This window comes from Convolutriloba macropyga, chromosome 1, assembly GCF_964194025.1.
Source record: "Convolutriloba macropyga chromosome 1, txConMacr16.3, whole genome shotgun sequence".
Taxonomy (NCBI): Eukaryota; Metazoa; Xenacoelomorpha; order Acoela; family Convolutidae; genus Convolutriloba; species Convolutriloba macropyga.
In genome coordinates this window covers 45074731-45092797 of record NC_134468.1, presented here as the reverse complement: position 1 = coordinate 45092797, position 18067 = coordinate 45074731, and the positions used below count along the sequence as shown (strand labels likewise).

Here is an 18067-nt window from a genome sequence, read left to right as displayed (position 1 = left end):
AGGTACAAAGGAAAGTCATGAATGATATATGAATTTAGCTCTGATTATAGTAGAAAGAACCATGAACAGCAGAAGGACATAGGAAAAAGGCATATATAGATTAAACTGATTCAGTAATGATTTTGACCGGACAGTCTTCGGGTCGAGGTTTAGCGGTGAATTTTCGTAACAAATGCGGCGAAAAAAAATTCACCACGTATTTATTACATCATTTCGCGGTGAATTATTTATTTTCACCGCGTTCTCGGTTTTCCTACGAAAAAGAAGCTTACACGCGTTCGAACCTCTTACCTCCTGCATGCCTTCACCTTCTTAGTCCACTTGGCCAACTGTCACTGAATTCAAAGACTTTTTTGTGAATTTAACTTAGATTCAGTAAAAGTTGGGAAGCCAATGCAGTGAATTTTCGTAAGAAATGCGGTGAATTTTTTTGAAGAAATACGGTGAACTGCGGTGAATTATTTTTTTCACCGCATTTCGTACATTAATTTACGACAAAAGTTGATGCGGTAATTTTTGTAAGAAATGCGGTGGATTTTTGTAAGAAATGCGGTGAAATATTTTTTTCACCGCATTTCTGACAAAACTTCACCCAAAAACCTCGACCCGGGTAATGAGTTCTGTCAGGGATATATCACTGATTTCAGAATTCGCTGTGAAATAATTAATGTAGATTTGCTCGGAAACATACTCAATAGCTTTCGCGGTTCTAATTCTGTGCATCCTGATCCACTTGGCCCCTATATCTGAACAACATACCATATGCCACCCCTCTATTATTTCACCCAGCAAACTAGCAGTCGGCATTGCATGTTTTCTCATAATTATTCGGATCATTTAATCCCATGTTCAGTTGTGATAGTCTCATATCAAGCTCCACGGGCTAATTAGAAATGGCCATGGCCCGCGAGGCATGGCAGATTGATTATAGTGCCAACGTATAGTACCAAAAATAACCGCCTAACGTCTGGCGAATTGCTCTCTAACGACAATCTCTTGTTAGATATACTGTCTTAAACTACCCGAACAACAAATGCTAGTATCTAATTGCGACCATAGAGAGCAGAGCCATCTGTAGCTTCTAAGTCTTTGAATGAAAAAAGTCACTGAGGACAAAAAGAAAGGAGACCTGAATGAGAATTAAAAAAAAAGAAAAAAAGAGTTAAGTTTGATTTTGAACAGGCAATGCTGCGCCACATTTAGTCTTCAGGTATTTGATCGTAATATACCAGTGCGCATTCCGTTTGTTAATTGAGGCCTCTTTATTTTTTGCTAAACACTCGTTCCTAAGTACTTTAAGTACTTCGTTTTTTCATTTTTCGAGTACTTGCTGCTCAATCCGCTCGCCTGTCATGTCCTAACGCTTCAATTTTGCCTATTTATTTGAGAAAAATCATAAAATACTGCATACAAGTGAAGGGTTGTAGCAAAAGCAATTTTTGACAATGAATGCGGCAAAAAATAATTTGAAGACCGCAAACGTTACAAAGATTCCATGCTAAATTTGACAACAATTTTTTTTGAATGCGACATTTACCGGTAAATTTTTCTCAGACTTCTTTTCGCATTTTTCTGTTCATAACGATAATTTCTTATAAAAAATTAAAAGCTACCATAATATTTGAGTTTACATTGAATGCCAATAAATACAATTAGTGAGGAATGATCACCCTGGCATCAACAACATGATGCTGAAGAATGTGCTGTACCAAACAAACGTAAATTAAGTTAATGAATTATATCACTGAAAAAAATTATTTTTGAGAAAAACTGAAGAACTTCTGCTTAGATTTTCCGGTTTAAATGCGCTATATGTAAAATTTTTCAAAAATACCAAATAATGTGTTGCAACGAAATGTAAGAATAACTGTGACTCAAAATTGTTCTTGTAACGTAATAATTTTCAGTTTTTGGAACAAATGAATTGAATTGGTGACGCTCTTAAACTTAGACTAGGAGCTTTAAAAAAGGTCAAGCTACATTTGCCGCGTTTTGACATTTTTTGCCTCGTTTCTCTTGGTTCTCATATCAATATTTCTCAAATATCTAAAAATTTGATTACTGTCAAATTTATTATTCTTTAAAGTTTTTGTTATGCAAGATGTCTTGGAAATTGTTCTTTGCTTCTTGTGATCGATGATATCCTTCTTTTTAAACGGAGAAATTTATAATCTTTCGTTGATCTGGACATGAAACAAAATAGAAATACGTTGCTTTTAATCGTGAGCGTCTCTTAAGCCTGATTGTTTTTAGTATCGAAATCCGTTGAATTTTTCCCCTATGGATTTATTAGTTTTGGAGCTTAGCGCACAGCTGTTAGTGGAACGAACATCGACTGTTTTACAATAGTCAGAGATATTTGGGTTTTGTAATATTGGCACACAAAGACTAACCAAGCTTATCTTTTAAAAAAGGTTTTGACTGGCAGCAAAAAAAGATCTATTTTGTCGGCATTCTTTGTTTCTTTAGAAGTTGGTTTTTTTGACTTCCCAATGACCAATTGCTGATTAAAAAAATCAGGGGAAAAAATTTTGTTACTATAAATTTTGATTTTTGAGATTTAGTCGATTGGGATCAACAAAACCGACTCTTTCAAGCTTCATCGATCCAAATTGTTCATTCAAAAAAGTTAATGGTAATTGATTAGCCATTTCTGTCGTGCACAATTTCAGCAATACATATCAGCAATATCTCAATCAAATGAAAGCTTCTTCAGATTTTTGATCAAATAAAGATTCAGAAACGTCTTTTTTGAGCAGCTTACGTTTTCCCAAACGTGACCAAAAGACATTGAAAATAACGTTAATAAACAGGTGTTTGTTGATAAATAGGATAAAAAAGAAAGCTTTCAAAAGACGAAAACGGCTCTCACAGGACACTGCTAAGAGACCGATGTTGAAATTCCCAAAAACCGTTAAAAAACTGCTTTGAAATCAACTGTTAAATGGTTGTGTTTTGTGTTATTGTAAAGTCTGATAATCTGTTAGCAAAGTCCAGGGGAATCAACAATTACATTTTTCAACTGTGAGGCTTCTTTTGAGTTTTCGGTGTTTGCGATACATACCAGACCAGGAAACGAACACCAAGTTCAAATGCCAGATTTAAGCAGGGTGAAGAAGTTATCAGAAAATTGATAAATTTCTTTTAAAAAAATTACGTTTTCTGAATGAATTTTGGATGGATTAATTTTCTGTTTTGTATACTTCTTTAGTTTGAACTTCTGAACTGCACTACCAGCAAACTGTATCCGTACGGTTGAACAGATACTGCTTTTAGCAATGAACTTTATATGTGAATTAGTGCCTCGCCATCTCAAGAGTCCTCGATGTTATTTGTTGACATTTTCTTTACAGATTTTTCTAGTGAATATTCGCGAAACACTGAAAATTGCAATTCCCATGAAACCAGGAACTGCCTTTCAGTCGTATTATAATCCTAGTCTTCTTTCGACAATTGTCCGAAGTTACTTAACATATTTGTTGTCTGTGGAGTCTTTTAAATCATTCCGAACAATTTTGAATTTTGATGTCATGAAAATAAACCAATGGATAATGGCAGCAGAAGGAGTCATTACGCTGGATATAATTCATTAAAAATTTTTAGAATATGGCTTAACTGATGATCGAAAGGATTTCTCTATGCAGAGTGTTTGAGTAAATAGGAAAGTTAGACTCGTATAGAAAACGCAGTTACTTCTGTGATAAATTCTTATTATTTGTTCCGACCCCTCTTGAGGGGGGGGGGAGGAACTATATACTCAAATAGGTTTTTTTTCAGTCAATTTTGTCCGATCGATATATTCATCGTAGAAAGTTGAGACTGGTATCATTAGGAAGCTTGTCCAGCGTAGAATATGGAATTAAAATTTTTTTTGATTTTCGTTTTTGACAGGCAGATATCGAGGTTTATACTTTCGAGAAAATAGAGTGAATTCCGTTGATTTCATTCATCTTTTTTTGGAATTTTTGACTAAAATTTTGCCAATTTTGATAAAATTTAATAAAAATCTTCAAGAAAATGTTGTTGATTTTACATTTAAAGACAAAATATATTGTCGGCTATTTTCATAGAATTTTTTTGTCAAAAAATTCCGGCTAAATATTTCACAAAATTCAGACTTTTTGATCAAAAACGGCACAAAATAAGTTTCTTTAGTGCAATCTGATTAAATTTGAAGGAAGTGCACACCCAAACACCACTGACACAATCCTTTTAGACTTAAAAGGGGGCTATTTTCTCTTCATTTTCCGTTGAGAGTGCTCTGTAAATAAAACTTTGCCGTTTTTTGCTAACTTTATTCGTTGATTATGAAAAACGCAGCATTTATTTTTGATTTTTTAACTAACAAAATATCTATATCAATGACATTCTAAAAATTAAATATTCCTAACAGACAATCAGCATTAGCAGGACTAGTTCTGTACCAACCTTGGACCGTTACAATCCAAAAATAATTCGGATTGTCGTCAGTCGGTTTTTTATAAAAAAAATTCGATCTTTTTTATAATAATTAAATAACAGAACATTTCAAATCAAAGCTCACTAGTGATAGGTTCCATTGGCTTCCTAATCAGATCAAAATTATTTTATCTAGTTGATTGCTTGTAAGCTTATGGTCGTTTTGGCTTTTAAAAAAGTGTGATATTTAAATAAAAAATGGCTTATTGAACTTTGCCTCCAATTTTCTCTTAATTTGGTCAACTTGTAGCTTAGTCTCAGCAATCAAAGAGTGCTCCTTCTTTCTGTTGAATTCAAATTTAGTCTTTATTGTGGTTTTACGCCTTAAGTTATGGTGTTCTGGCTTTGATACTACTAGATTCCACATTTTTTTTTTAATTTTTAGGTTTTTGCCCATTTTTCATGTTTTCTAGTTTTGTCAAATTATCACGTTATTGGCAGTTCATATATCTTATTTTTGCGTTAAAAATAACGCACAATTGATAACATTTAAATCTTTAAAGATATAGATTGTGGTTCTTTACCACTTCGATAGTACTTTCTCGAAGAGTTTAATTGAATTTTTAATTTTGTCTTTAACTGTCGTTTTCACTTTGTCTTTTAGTCGTATTTAATTTCTTGTACAATTGACCGGTTTGAGTGGCTTTACCTGGAAGAGTAGGTGAGCCGATGTTCTGATATTAGAAGATAGATAATGGCTTTCATGACTTTGAAAACAATTATTTTTTCAAAATGAAAAAAAAACATTTCAACTTCGCAATTTTGTTCCCTTTATTGTCCGTTTGTTACCTAGTCTCGTTAATTAAAGGTTAAAGATGACAATATTTTTGTCAGGGGCAGGTGTCAAAATGGATTGGCGTCACAAAATCTAATGTTTTTAAAGAATTCGTTATGACTTTACTGGCTTCGACGCTGGTTTTTCACAAAAAAAAAAACAAATGAATTTTTGATTTTTGTCATATTTGACGTTCTTTTTGTAGACGTAAGACATATTCTGGATAATTGCAGGTCTCAAGGGCGTCCTTTAGAAGAATGGATAAATCTATTCAAATTTTTCTTATTGTAAATAATGGCTTTTATGTCTTTGGAAATAAATTTTTCTCGAAAGAAAAAACAAGTATTACATAACTTTGAATTTTGTTCTATTTTTTGTCTGATTGTTGCTTATTTTCAATAAAGAGCGGCCACAAAATACATTATCCTTGTTCGACAAAGGTGCAATCGAACAAATTTTGGGGGCCAAAGTATGGTTTTATGGCTTCCAAAGCACAAAGCAATTTCTGGCAAGTTTTAATTGACTTTTAGTTTGTTGTCTGTTTGTTGTTCTTTTTGTAACTGCTTAAAAAATTGAATACCAAGAGTTCTTAATTCCCTTCTTAAGAAGCATTGGTAATTGTAAACCTATGAGATGTTTTAGTTGATTCCTAATGGTTTTCATTACTTTGAAATTAATTGTTTTTTTTTAAAAAATCAGCGAATTTTTTAACTTAAAGTGTCTGTTCTTTTTTGTCTATTTGTTACCAAGCTTTATTACGAACTGTCGAATAATCATTTTTTTCTGGTGAAATTACAATTTGTTTTGTTTATTTTCATTTTTATCTGACGCTATTTTGACTTTGTTATTAAGTTTTATTTTTTAAAACGGACATAAATTTTTGGATGTAATTAATGTTTGTTGTTGTTGTTTGATTTTGCTGTTCGTCTTCGCTCGCTTTCTTAATATCCGCATATCTCATCAATCTAATGCATCATTTTTTACTCCACTGAGTTATTTGCTTTGAGGCTATCTTTTCGTTCATACACCAGTTTTTTTTAAAAAATACTTGAATTTTTTGTGTTTTTCCATCTGTTCCTCATTTGGTAGATAATTATGCCAAAATTGTGGATGAGCGGGGTCGGAACCTTGTGTGCAATCGCACATTACCGAGCCGCCTTTTCAATTAAATTTTTAAGACTTTTAGTTGAATAGTCAAAGTTAATTTAGTGTCAGGGCAGACGCTAAAACTTCTCAAAAACGAGTTCACAGGAATTACATTTAGAGGTGTAAAAATTATTTCAACGCCAGTCCCCCAAAAATTTATCGCACTTACTTCAAGTAGAGTGCGTCACCTTGATTTCAAAAAATAAGTAAAGCAATAATAATAAACAACTGCTAAGAGTAAGAAAAATTTTCGCTTCAAAGCAGGGAAGAATCGGTTAGAAGCCTGCAATGGAGTGGTTTTTCTGTAAAAATTACACTGAAAAATAAAATTTCATGGATAAATTTGACTCATCTCCAGAAAAAAAATTCATCGTTTTCAAAGCTTTAATCGCCACGATATTCAAGTAAATTGCAGTGAAAAAAAATCTTTTATGTTCATTGCAAAACCTAAATTATCTTTCTGTTGAATCTCGATTTGGATCTATTTCGTTTTACCCAACGCCATGAAAAATAATCGGTGACAGTTTTGTCTGATTTAGTTGTATCAATTATACGATTTAACAATATCTACCAATTATACTTCTGAAAGAAGGCCTCATAAAGGAGACATAAGCTAGATTCAACAAAAAATGATGCTAGGTTCAGAAAAAGGTCTTTCACTTTCGCATTTATCAATGATATACGTAAACTGTCTAACAAAACTGTAAAAAATTAATCTCTCAATTCTTTTAAGTATGATGGCAAAAAGCTGTTTGAGCGAAAAAAATTTTACAGTACACTAATTTGTCGTTTAAGTGGCTTTCTCAACCAATTTGAAGCTAATGGACCACTTGGCAGAACTTTTTTACGTAGTCCAGAAATGCTGTCTTTAATTCTCGAAATCCTATAGTTTTTTGATGTCTTGGGAAAAACCTTATTTTAGTGTTCTATGATTGTTTTTAAGATGGATGAGAACTTTTGTTACGATTAACTCCATTCTGAATGTTACTAAGTTTTTGCGGAAATATCAAGATTATGCTTAATTTAGTTATTATGTCTGCAGTACTCTACCCAAATACTATAATGTTTATTTTATTTTTGCGCCCAGTTTTCTAAATTGCTCATTAGTTCACAGCTTAGGTCCATACTCGGGCCCTTTTTAACTATTTCTTAGTTAGTTGCCGAGATGAATGCGATATTCTTTGTGTTTGTTTTCTAGGCTTTTTCATCAGGCTTTTTACAGGCTTTTAGATTCTAAAAATTAATTCAATTCAATTAATGTTTTTCAAGAGTGTGGCAGTAGGTATTTTAGTATTGGCTAAATTGTCCTGATAAACAAGGTATTAGACACGTGACATGACATTAGAGTTTTCTGACCAACGGCACCCGAATTATGCTAAAAATTCACAAATTAAAAATTTTGCTCTTTGAACTTACTTTTTGCGCACATCGATTGGTGTTGTTCTATGCACCCCATAATAGTTTAGATAACACAAGACACATATGTCCGTAATATTTGTATCGTTGCACTCTCCCGACGCCCAAATTCTGTTCACCTCTGGCGTGACGTCATAAGTAGGACATATCGTATTCTGTTCTGTACATCCAATCGATATTTGTGTGAATTTGATTTCCTTTATGCCCAGAGATCCAAACACAATGGTGTCCGGAATGCTTTCTAATGCCAGTGGACCAAATTTCTCAACATTTATGAGAAGTTTGGGAGGAAATGCTGGCATTGATGCACCGTCTGTGTTTTCAACAATTAAGGGAGTCAACCCGAGAATGCTTCCTTTTTGGATTATTTCTGGACATCTTTTCGAGAGTTTTATTTGCTATTTAATCAAAAAAATTTTTCATCGTAGATTGCAAGTTTAGTAATTAGCGTTTTTTTCGTTTGTTAAGTAAACTTAAGTATGCAGAAATCAACCACGTGAAGAAATATAAAGGTACAGGCAGATAAAAAATTATCAAGGTAAATTTTTCTGACTTAACATTCCTTAATTTACATGAGTTCTGCCATAAAAGTCAATGTGGCACTGCCTCAAATTTGACCTTAAACAACACTTTCTTTTATACTAAAAACCTGATTAACTAGTATTTCAACCATATTAACTTTGGAAAATAGGGAAAAAATAGCATAGTAATTAAGATAAAAGTTTTCGTAAAGTTTTATTTAGAGTGTGTACACTTAGCAGTTGAGGTTTATAAAGCTCTATGAAAATTTGATGTTTTTAAATTCGACTCTCCAAATATTTTTATCTAATTAAAGATGAGTGATTTCCTACATTTACAATTTACTTATGCAGCAAAGTTTACAAAGACGTATACGGTAATTGAACTTCGCTTATAATGTAAGCAGACAAAGAATAATGCGTGTTGTTAATATCTTTGCGTTTTTTTCCACAAGAATAGCTTTATGGCTCTAATTTCGTTGACAACCGGAAAAAAATTTTTACATTCGTCTACCGGTACCGGCAATTTTATTTTGACTCAAATAAGGGATCTTTAAGTACCATAAAGAACATATTGGGGGGTGCAAATAGATGGCGGTCAAGCAAGCCGATTGGAAAGCAAGCCAAGTTTTGAAAATTAGGTCAAGTAAGCCGAAAAATTTTAAGATACTCGGATTTCCCTGGGGTGGGACGGTGGGCGCCCGCGTCGCGACTTTGCCGCGATAACCGGACAGCGGTTTCCGGACTACATCCCACAGCGGATGAGAGGCATAGCCATGGACAACGGTCCGCTGAAGCCCGTACCCACTAGATGTCTAAAAATTGACGTATTTTTGTTTCTTTGGTGCATTGGAATACATTATAGCACTATAAGACTTTGCGCAGTGTTGATTGTAATGGTTAACAATGTAAAGTGTAGCATGTGGTTTCATTCTACATCATTCTACCCCTTCCAATTAAAGTGTAACAAGTGGTTTCATTCTACCTCTTTAATTTCCTGAAAAGGTCAATACAAATAAAAAGTGCCTTACATAGAGGATTATGGCGACAAAAGAGTGATTATACATATTGCTACTTACTTTTAAACAATACCCTATAGTAAATTGAACTATAGTAAAACATTATAATTGGTATTATGATTTACACTACCATTTGTCTCAAAGTTCCACAATTTAGCGCAATAGTAATTAAAATTTATGGGGAGGGGCGCAGACTCGTACTAGTTTAATTTTTGTTCAATTTCAAGTTTAAGTGTAGATAGCGTCAATGAGTGTCAAAACATGTGCACAATTCAGGAAATTTACTCGAGTTCTGCTTGGCTATAAATTATTTTGGGGCATCATAATAACATAGTAAATCAGCACTGAATCATAATATTCCAATTCGGTATTGGTTTTATAGCCACATTCTGATCATGTCTCTTTTTACTATGTCAAGGTAAAAAATCAGAGTATACATTTTGGACCGAAAAAAATCTAATTGGTTTTTTTGAACCCTTGAGTCTGCATGATAAGCGTTTTCCAAATTCTGTCAAAATGCGATAGAACTTCTATAAATATTAATCTAGATAGAACTCTCAACCGATTCGTAGAGATGGAGCCTCTTCCAAAGACTATCTTTTGTTCTATTCCTCCTTTCTGTTCTTCCACAATTATTCCAGTGATGTTCGTATTCAATTCTCGAAACACTAACTGACCACTAAAATTTTTTCACAAAATTATTGCTTCTCGTTACTGGTAAGAACTTAATACAAAATTCGTTTAGAAAGTGGTCAGATAACAGATATAAACCACTACTGAACTAAATACAAAATTTTATCGTTGCAAGAGTGCTGGCGGTACACTTATAATAAGAATTGCTGAGTAAACTTGAGTAAACATACCACATTTTTGAGTAAATGTACTCAATTTAAATTCCTGTTTCGTTTTTTGCATCTTGGTTGACCAAAATTTATCTGTAAACAAATGTAAAATTTCAGATCTTGATTAATCTTCCATTCTTTAATTACCAAGCAAATTAAATCTGCAGTGTTTAAACAGCATCCCAGTTCTAATCACGCAATCTTACTGTTTTGATGAACATTGACTGTGCGAGTCAGCTATACGCAGCTGACAATACCGTAGGTTGAAAACAACTGTTATCAGCAAGCGGAGTAAATCGTTTCAAGGTTTTTGCAACTAGCTCAGAAAAACCATCTAACGTTTCAAAAAAAGTGGGAAAAACTAATTTCCAGCGTCATTGCGTTGATTACCCTAATGTTAGTTTTTCTCTCTTCGGCGGCAGCCGTCAAGGCCATTCAAAGGATTTTGAACGCTCCACAGCAATCGATAAACGATTTGTTTGAATGCCACATCAGAAGCTGCTAGTTGTTTTACATTTCAACTGAACACATAAATATGACCTGGCCTAGGGTTATTATCTAGCTCTTCTGATGGGGCACAGGTAAGAGATTAACTGAGCTGCACGCAGACAGTAAATATTACTTGTCTGATAAAAATGTGCCCCGCTATCTTATCCCGCCAGCCATTCAAGAACAGGAAGTGAAGCTGCGAAAAGTCTTCTTGACTGAGGCACAAAAAACAATCGCAACCGGTGGTCAACTGTTTCCCGTGGTGAACTCTCTATGCAAATGACACTAGTGAAAGCTGCAGTATCGAATGCTTCTTTAATATGTTGTTAGCTGCTATTTTGCTCCATTCTCTAGATGCTCAACCGTTGTGCTCCAACGATGGCTGCTTTTGACCGGTAGTAGACTGTTTTCGACTAGTCGATTACTTAACTGGTTCCTCGCTCTTTGAATGTCTAAGGCCACGTACAACACTTCTTTTGATGCCTGATATTATACGGCTGCGTGTAAAAATGTTTTGAAAGCATTTTAAATAGACCTGCCGCAATGAAAAAGCAAAAACGATTGAATCTGCGCAAAACATGTTTTTTTTAGTAAATCCAGCAAAACTTTAGTGCTGCAGTTTTTCTCGTGATCTCAAGGTTTTAGTCAAACATTTGCAATTTTTGAAGATCTACAAGTGTTTTCCGATTGTCTGATGCAACTTCGTCCAAGGATAAACAGGATAAAATTAACCTTAAGAATCAACGCAGAACGTTCAAAATGTCCTTGCAAGCAAACAATTTTCAGACGAGTTTCCAGGACACTCGACGGGTTGTTGTTTCGGTTTGTTTCAAAGATGGTGTTTCATTTCAAAGTCATTTTAATCCCGCGTCTTCCATCGTTGAAATCTGTGCGACAACTTTTCCTGCAGTTGCCTATGTCTTTTTGCCTCTTGTAATCAGCGCACACATCCGACGCCTGCCAAAAATTTTCTGCCTGTTTTCAACGCTTTTGGGATGAATTACGCACCCTTCAAACAAATTTTAGAACAATTAATGCTATCGAAGGCAAAATTTAGAGGGAGAAATGCATCGAATAAAGCCCCAATGGAAAACGACAAAATAGCCACAGCAGACTGTGGATAGTCGACGAATATCAGTTTGTTGAGTTTTGCTGAACTTTTTTTGTCAATCTGAAACTACACAACCCGGTGGTTCTATTGACAGTTCCAACTTTTTAGTTCTTTCCATTTCGTTCTGTTTTCAAAAATATTCCCTCCTCAAGAGAGAAAAGCTCTCATTTGCACCTTCTGATTTTAAGACTACAGCTTTCTCCTGAGATGGAATGAGGCCACGCACAACACTTTTTCATGCCTGATATTATACCTTTGTCAGAAAACCACAAATGTTACAAAAAGTCCGGAATCTTTTGTTCAGTCTCAGCACTTGTCTTACAAAACGCCCCAAATTAATCACCTTGCTTCATGCAAAATTAAAACTAAGGATGTCAATAACTAACAACTGCAATTATGCCACATTGTGCCTCAAAATTTTGTGGCGAAAAGAATTTTGCTCCTTGTAATGCTAGTTATAGCTGTTTGGAACTGATCTGGTATGGTAAATTTAATTGCACGTGTGGTAAAAAGATGTTTTGAAAGCATTTTAAATGGACCTGCCGCGATTAAGAAGGAAAAAAACTAAATCTGCGCAAGCCATGCGTTAAGTCAACCTGGTAAAGCTTCAGTACTGCAGTCTTCCTGATGATCTCAAAAATTTGTTCAACCAGTTGTAACTATTGAAAATCTACAAGTGTTTTCCTTTTGTCTGGTGCAACTTCGCGCAAAGATGAAATCTTCGCAGCACGTTTAAAATGAGCTTGCAAACAAACAATTTTCAGATGAGCTGCCAGGACAATCAACGGGTCCTTTCTATTTGTTTCGATGATAGTGTTTCATTTCAAAGTCACCATAATCCATTGTCCGCCAGCGTCCAAATCTGTGCCATTAGTTTTTCCTTCGGTTACTTAGATCTTTTTGCCTCTTCTATTCGATGCGCAAATCACGCATCTACTTATTGTAAAAACTATCTGCCTGTTTTTAACGCTGTTGTGGTGAATTACGCACCCTTCAAACTAATCTAAGAGCAATTGAGGCCATTGAAAGCAAAATGTTACAGCGATAAACCCAATGGCTGGAATTCTTGTCCAACTGACCACCTGGAGGTGACTCGAGTTGTATAACAGGAGTAACACTGGGATCCGGTCATGTGGAACAAGTTTCATTGATTGTTTGAACAAGTTCATCAATCTGGGTGGCTATTTCAGGAGGGATCTTTTTTGATTGCCATAACAAATATTTGAATTCCACGACACTCATGAATCAAACTCTGCCCTAATTGGAAATGAACAATTTTGGAGAAAACATTATGTTCACTCGGTCGGGATAAAATGAGTTGATCCAATTGGTTATTTGATGTTGCGCCTGTTCATCTTTGAGGCTCAAATTTTCCCATTGCACAGTAAGTCCCGTCTATCGATTGCTTGTTTTCTTTTCAATCTTTGTTGAGGTACTGGAATCACTCGTTGAAAAATGAAAGGTGCAAATTCTGGGGATGCATTTCTTTTTTTATTTCTCCTTTCCAATTTTTCTGCTGTTCTCCATTTATATCAAATATATCAAAACAATTAGCGTTGGGTATAAATTGCTCTTCTGTTATTTGGAGTTGTAAGATGCTGTCTTGTTGAAAAAAATCTGTAATGTGGTTTTATTTCTAAACAAGTGGGTGGCAAAATTGGTTTGGTCTCAAACGTTCTCCGATCTTGGCCTCCCTAAGCACCACAATTCACAAGAAACTCAAAGTTAACTATGCAGTTCGAAATGTTGGTAAACTTTTCTTTTTTCAGTTTCAATTAATTGAAGGAACTCGATCGCACATGCTATGTTACCAAAAAAATCTCCCATTCCTTTGGTTAGTCCTTTATATCGTGTTTTTAATTAGGATCTTTCAGTGAGTTCCCTATTGCTATCAGGTTTTTAAGCAAGTGCCGCTGGTACACTGACATAGGCGTTGAAGAGACACGATTTAATTTCAGGAGAAGACTATATTACCATTTAGATTTAGTACTTCAAATCGACAAATGGTTACAAGCTCATTGCTTTTCGAGGCTTAATCAAACCCTGCTCCTTTTCGAGTGTTCTGAACTGGAATCTTTAAGATTTAGCAAAATCAGTTTTTATACTCTTACACACTAGTCGACCTAATTTTGGGTTCTACATTTTCCTTTGAACGGGAGAACATATTTTAGCAATATGTGTTTTCGCTTATATTATGAATGCAAATCAATATGAGCTAAATTTTCTTTCAAGGCAGAAGCAACTGTTTTATGCAAAGCCATCAAACTTGTAAAAGTTGATCACACTTGACATTTTTGGGAAAAATTTCTCTAGCAATCATTTTAACAATAACGTAGGGTGTTATATTACAGTTAGTCGAAGAAACTTTTTCTATCACTTTCCACAACAACACAATTTTGTTACCCAATAATATTTTTAAAATATCGGTTGATAAAAATGAATCTTAATGACAGGACATTAGTTTTCAAACGAAATCCTCAAACTCATCATTGGATGACATTTTTCTCCTTGTTCTACAAATTTTAACACAAATTACAAAATTGTGGTAAGAATTGGTGATCAAATTGATAGTCGAAATGAGAACATGAAACAAATTTTTCGAAAAAAGAAAAAAAAATTTCCCAAAAATTTGTTATCTTCATTGTTTGAAATTCGAGTTCTATTCGTCTGCTTGCAAATAAAGTCTGAAACTGGTGTTCAATAAAAAAAAATAAATCAAGCAATTGTCATAAATTTAATTAATTGTTTGTAATGCACAGAATATTCTGTAGAAGACTCTGAAGTCACCAATGAGAATGAGATACGTATAATAAAAAATAGTTAGACAAAAATAGCGTCAATATCTTTCTGAAAAAGTTAGGAAAACATATGATAACAGCTGAGGACCTTTATTATTTATTCAAGCTACCCTGGAAAGATTGATGTTCTACATGACAAGCTCCCTAGACGCTCGATCGCAGTTTTTACAAATTCTATTTTGTTCAAACGTAGTCTTATGTTGAGTTTTCAATTTTTTAAGTCAGTTTTTATTTTTTTCTGTCTGCTTGTTGCTTCCTGGTTTGATTAGCTATTATTATTTACTCAAAAGTTCGTTGTCAAGTTCGGCAATTTATTCCCACTTAGCAATTCAATATTTAGCGGAAACCAATCCTTTATATCAAATATGGAATCATATAAGTTTGAAATCTTTAAGTCTACCAAAACTGTTGCATTTTTCTTTCGATATCAACCAGTTACTCTTTATATGTTACTCAATTAATTTTTATTTGATTTTGGACATAAGATGAAAATTTTGCGTAGCTAGCAAATGAATCAGTAGTGAAACAACGTCACAATATAAGAATATCAATTTAAACCAGCTTCTCGCAGGCCTCAAGCAATATTTTATCAAGAAAATTGTTTTTGTCTTGGACCCAAACGTGAATGAATAGTACCACATGGTGGTTACTGCCCTCATTAAACTTATTACTTACCGCCCTTATTCCAGAACTTATTAAACTCTGCGGCCAAGTTGACTTGTGGATTAACTTCCAGAGGATGATTACAACAATGCGATAATGGTTTTAATGATGCCGTGAATATTACTAGAAGGAAAATTTTAAACCCGTTGGAATAATAGTTGAAAAAGACATATAAACCATTTAACTTTGAGAATGCGCAATGGTTTTTGCGAGGAGAACATGTTGAATCGGAAAGCTTTATTCGGCTGTGATACCTTTTTCATAAGCCGATGATGCATGACCGCAGCCCGCGAGTAGTGGTCAATCGCGGTAATTCCATAGATAAATGAGTTAGATAATTAGGCGTGTCCCAGTTGTATCATTAATTAATTATTCTAAATTTCTTACTTTTGATTTTTTTTCGGTTAATTTTAAAACCGGTTTCTAACCCGAATTCTAAAAACACCGGTTCTAATCAGTTTTTGTTGCATTTAAAACAGTTGTATAATTTACATCCCATTGCAAGTGATGAGACTATCTTTTTGCCAATCTTCTTTGCTTTTCTTAACATAGCCACAGCGGCGAAAAAACAATGCCGAAAGAAAAGAGTCTCAAAGCATAGTTTCGCCACTGTTTCTGATTTTGGTAGTTGAGTGCTGGCGAGTTATTTTATCAATAAGTTATGCAATTTTTGTTACAACAACAAGAATTAATTAGAGGTTTTGTCAAGCAGTCTGCAAGTCGCCAAGTCATTAGTCATAATTTGGTTGCAGTTATAAAAACCAAAAGATATTGCAATAAGAAGGATTTTGGAACTTTATAAAACAGTTCAACTTTACATTTACAAAACAGATACAAAATTAGGTGTACTTGCATTTCACGAATTTTTGACAATTCAGTGCTAAACACTAAAAAATTTTTTTGAAGTGAGCATAAAAATGGGAAAAATAAGCTCAATCTTTTAGAATTACTATTTTGATTTTCCAATTTTATTAAACTATTTTATTTGTATCATTTTATATTACAAAATTTAATCGTAGATAAGTTAATTAAGTGAAAAAACAAAGGAAGAAATCATTTTTTTATGCGAAGGAATCACCAAAAGACAATCGGTATATGCCTAAATTATCGAAAATTTCTATATCTTCTATTAGCGGATCGGTAGGTATAATAAAAAGTGCCCACTGTTTTGGTTGAAAACTAAAAAAACTTGAAAAATATTCACTGTAGTACTCAGCTGAGCCATTTTTGTAGCTACCTAATAGCCGGCAACAATATTTTTGCAGTTTATATGAGATACTTTTGCTCTACTGGAAAAATATTAATAGCCCTATGATTGGGCATAGAGAATTCAAAAAGCTGACGTTCAGGTTGAAGAATTTTAGGTATCATTGGTAAAATATTACTTTGAGAATGTTTTTTTTTCTTTCAGCTGGCGGTGTAATCTGAGATAATGAGATAAAGCTGTCATAATGAGATAAAAACGCAAACAAACAACTTTTCAAATAGTATGGGGAAAATTGCAAATTCGGGGCTTTTATAATCATCGATCGTTTACTTGTTCGCATCTCTATAGCTTGACAACAAAATTTTGGGTCTTGGCAATAAATTTTTTTTGAAAGAACTTCAACGGATGAGGATTTTGGTCAAATTCGTTTGCCGGCCCTCAAAAACCCTAGAAATTAACCTGGCAACATTACGTCCTCCAACAATTATTCAGCATTCTCATGACGCAAGTTTCTTCTCCCCTCGTGAGGAGTCGGCACTATAGCCACCTTAAGCAAGAGGTTGGCTCACGAAAAAACGTGCTTGTCCGAATTTGGTTATGAAAAAAAACATGCTCGCAAGAAATTTAGAACAAAATTTGGAATTTTAGTGTGATCAGCTTTAGCTCAACTCAAACGGATATCCTCGAGTTGGGGCCCAACGAGAATTTTTGTCCTACCCACGGCCACACGCTAAAAATGTGTCTCATCATCGGCTGAACCAAAAAGAATCAAATTTTCATTACGGTATGGAGCAAAAGATAAATCATAGGTTGGAAAACAATCTTTTCATGACATTTTCTATATTGCCAACAATTCTGCTGTAAACTAAAACAACAAAAACCTGTGTCTGAAAGCTCCCATATGTAAAGATAATCTAAATCAACAAGATTTGTAAGTCTAGCTTGTCTGAGAAAATAATTGCATTTGCAAATGGTTGTGCACTTACTTGCCATTCGGCATAATCATGATAGGTTTAGATGATCCAACCACAATACGGCTATCCACATCTTTCATGAACAAGTAAATGTATTGGACGGCAATCCCATTTATTGGAGCCAAGTCAAGGTAGTCATCTGTTTGAACCCTTGTCACATTCTGTATTGATATCTTGGGAATGGGCGTTCTTTACGTTAGCAATTGTAAATTGATAAAACTCAATTTCAGTTTCAAAATTTCCATGACGCAAACTTTGTACTCATATAGTATTAAAATCTCGTCTATTCCAGTAACAGAAAATCTGATATTACGCGTTAGTTTGAGGTAATTCGAATCAATTCGAGTCAGGATAAATTTGTTGTCTGGATCGTCTGATCATGACCAAATTTTGTCTGGATCATACGGTCACGTAGTAAAGTAAAAAAAAAATTAGAGCAAATTTTACAGCGACACACCAGAGGGGTCGACGAGTCCTTATCCATCTACGCAAACACGTTGCAGATGAAACAAAAAAATCATCAAGGTGGGACATATCAACAGAATGGACAAATGCAGTGACCGATAGTCATCACAGTAAAAAAAGACATGTCAAAAAAATTAGAAATAGAAACAAAGATGACGAACAAATCAATACATAAAAAATATCAAA

General features: G+C 34.2%; 1 protein-coding gene across 3 annotated transcripts in view; it reads right to left on the bottom strand.

The window, feature by feature from the left end:
• Nucleotides 1–18067, bottom strand: part of LOC142349428 (uncharacterized) — a 61734-nt gene that overhangs the window by 1019 nt on the left and 42648 nt on the right. For all 3 annotated transcript variants that reach the window (XM_075400978.1, XM_075400985.1, XM_075400994.1), the window contains 3 exons: nucleotides 17429–17605; nucleotides 9895–10011; nucleotides 7796–8173 (listed from right to left, as the gene is read on the bottom strand). In XM_075400978.1, coding sequence (XP_075257093.1) covers nucleotides 7796–8173; nucleotides 9895–10011; nucleotides 17429–17605 — 672 coding nt within the window. The remainder of the gene's footprint in view (nucleotides 1–7795; nucleotides 8174–9894; nucleotides 10012–17428; nucleotides 17606–18067) is intronic.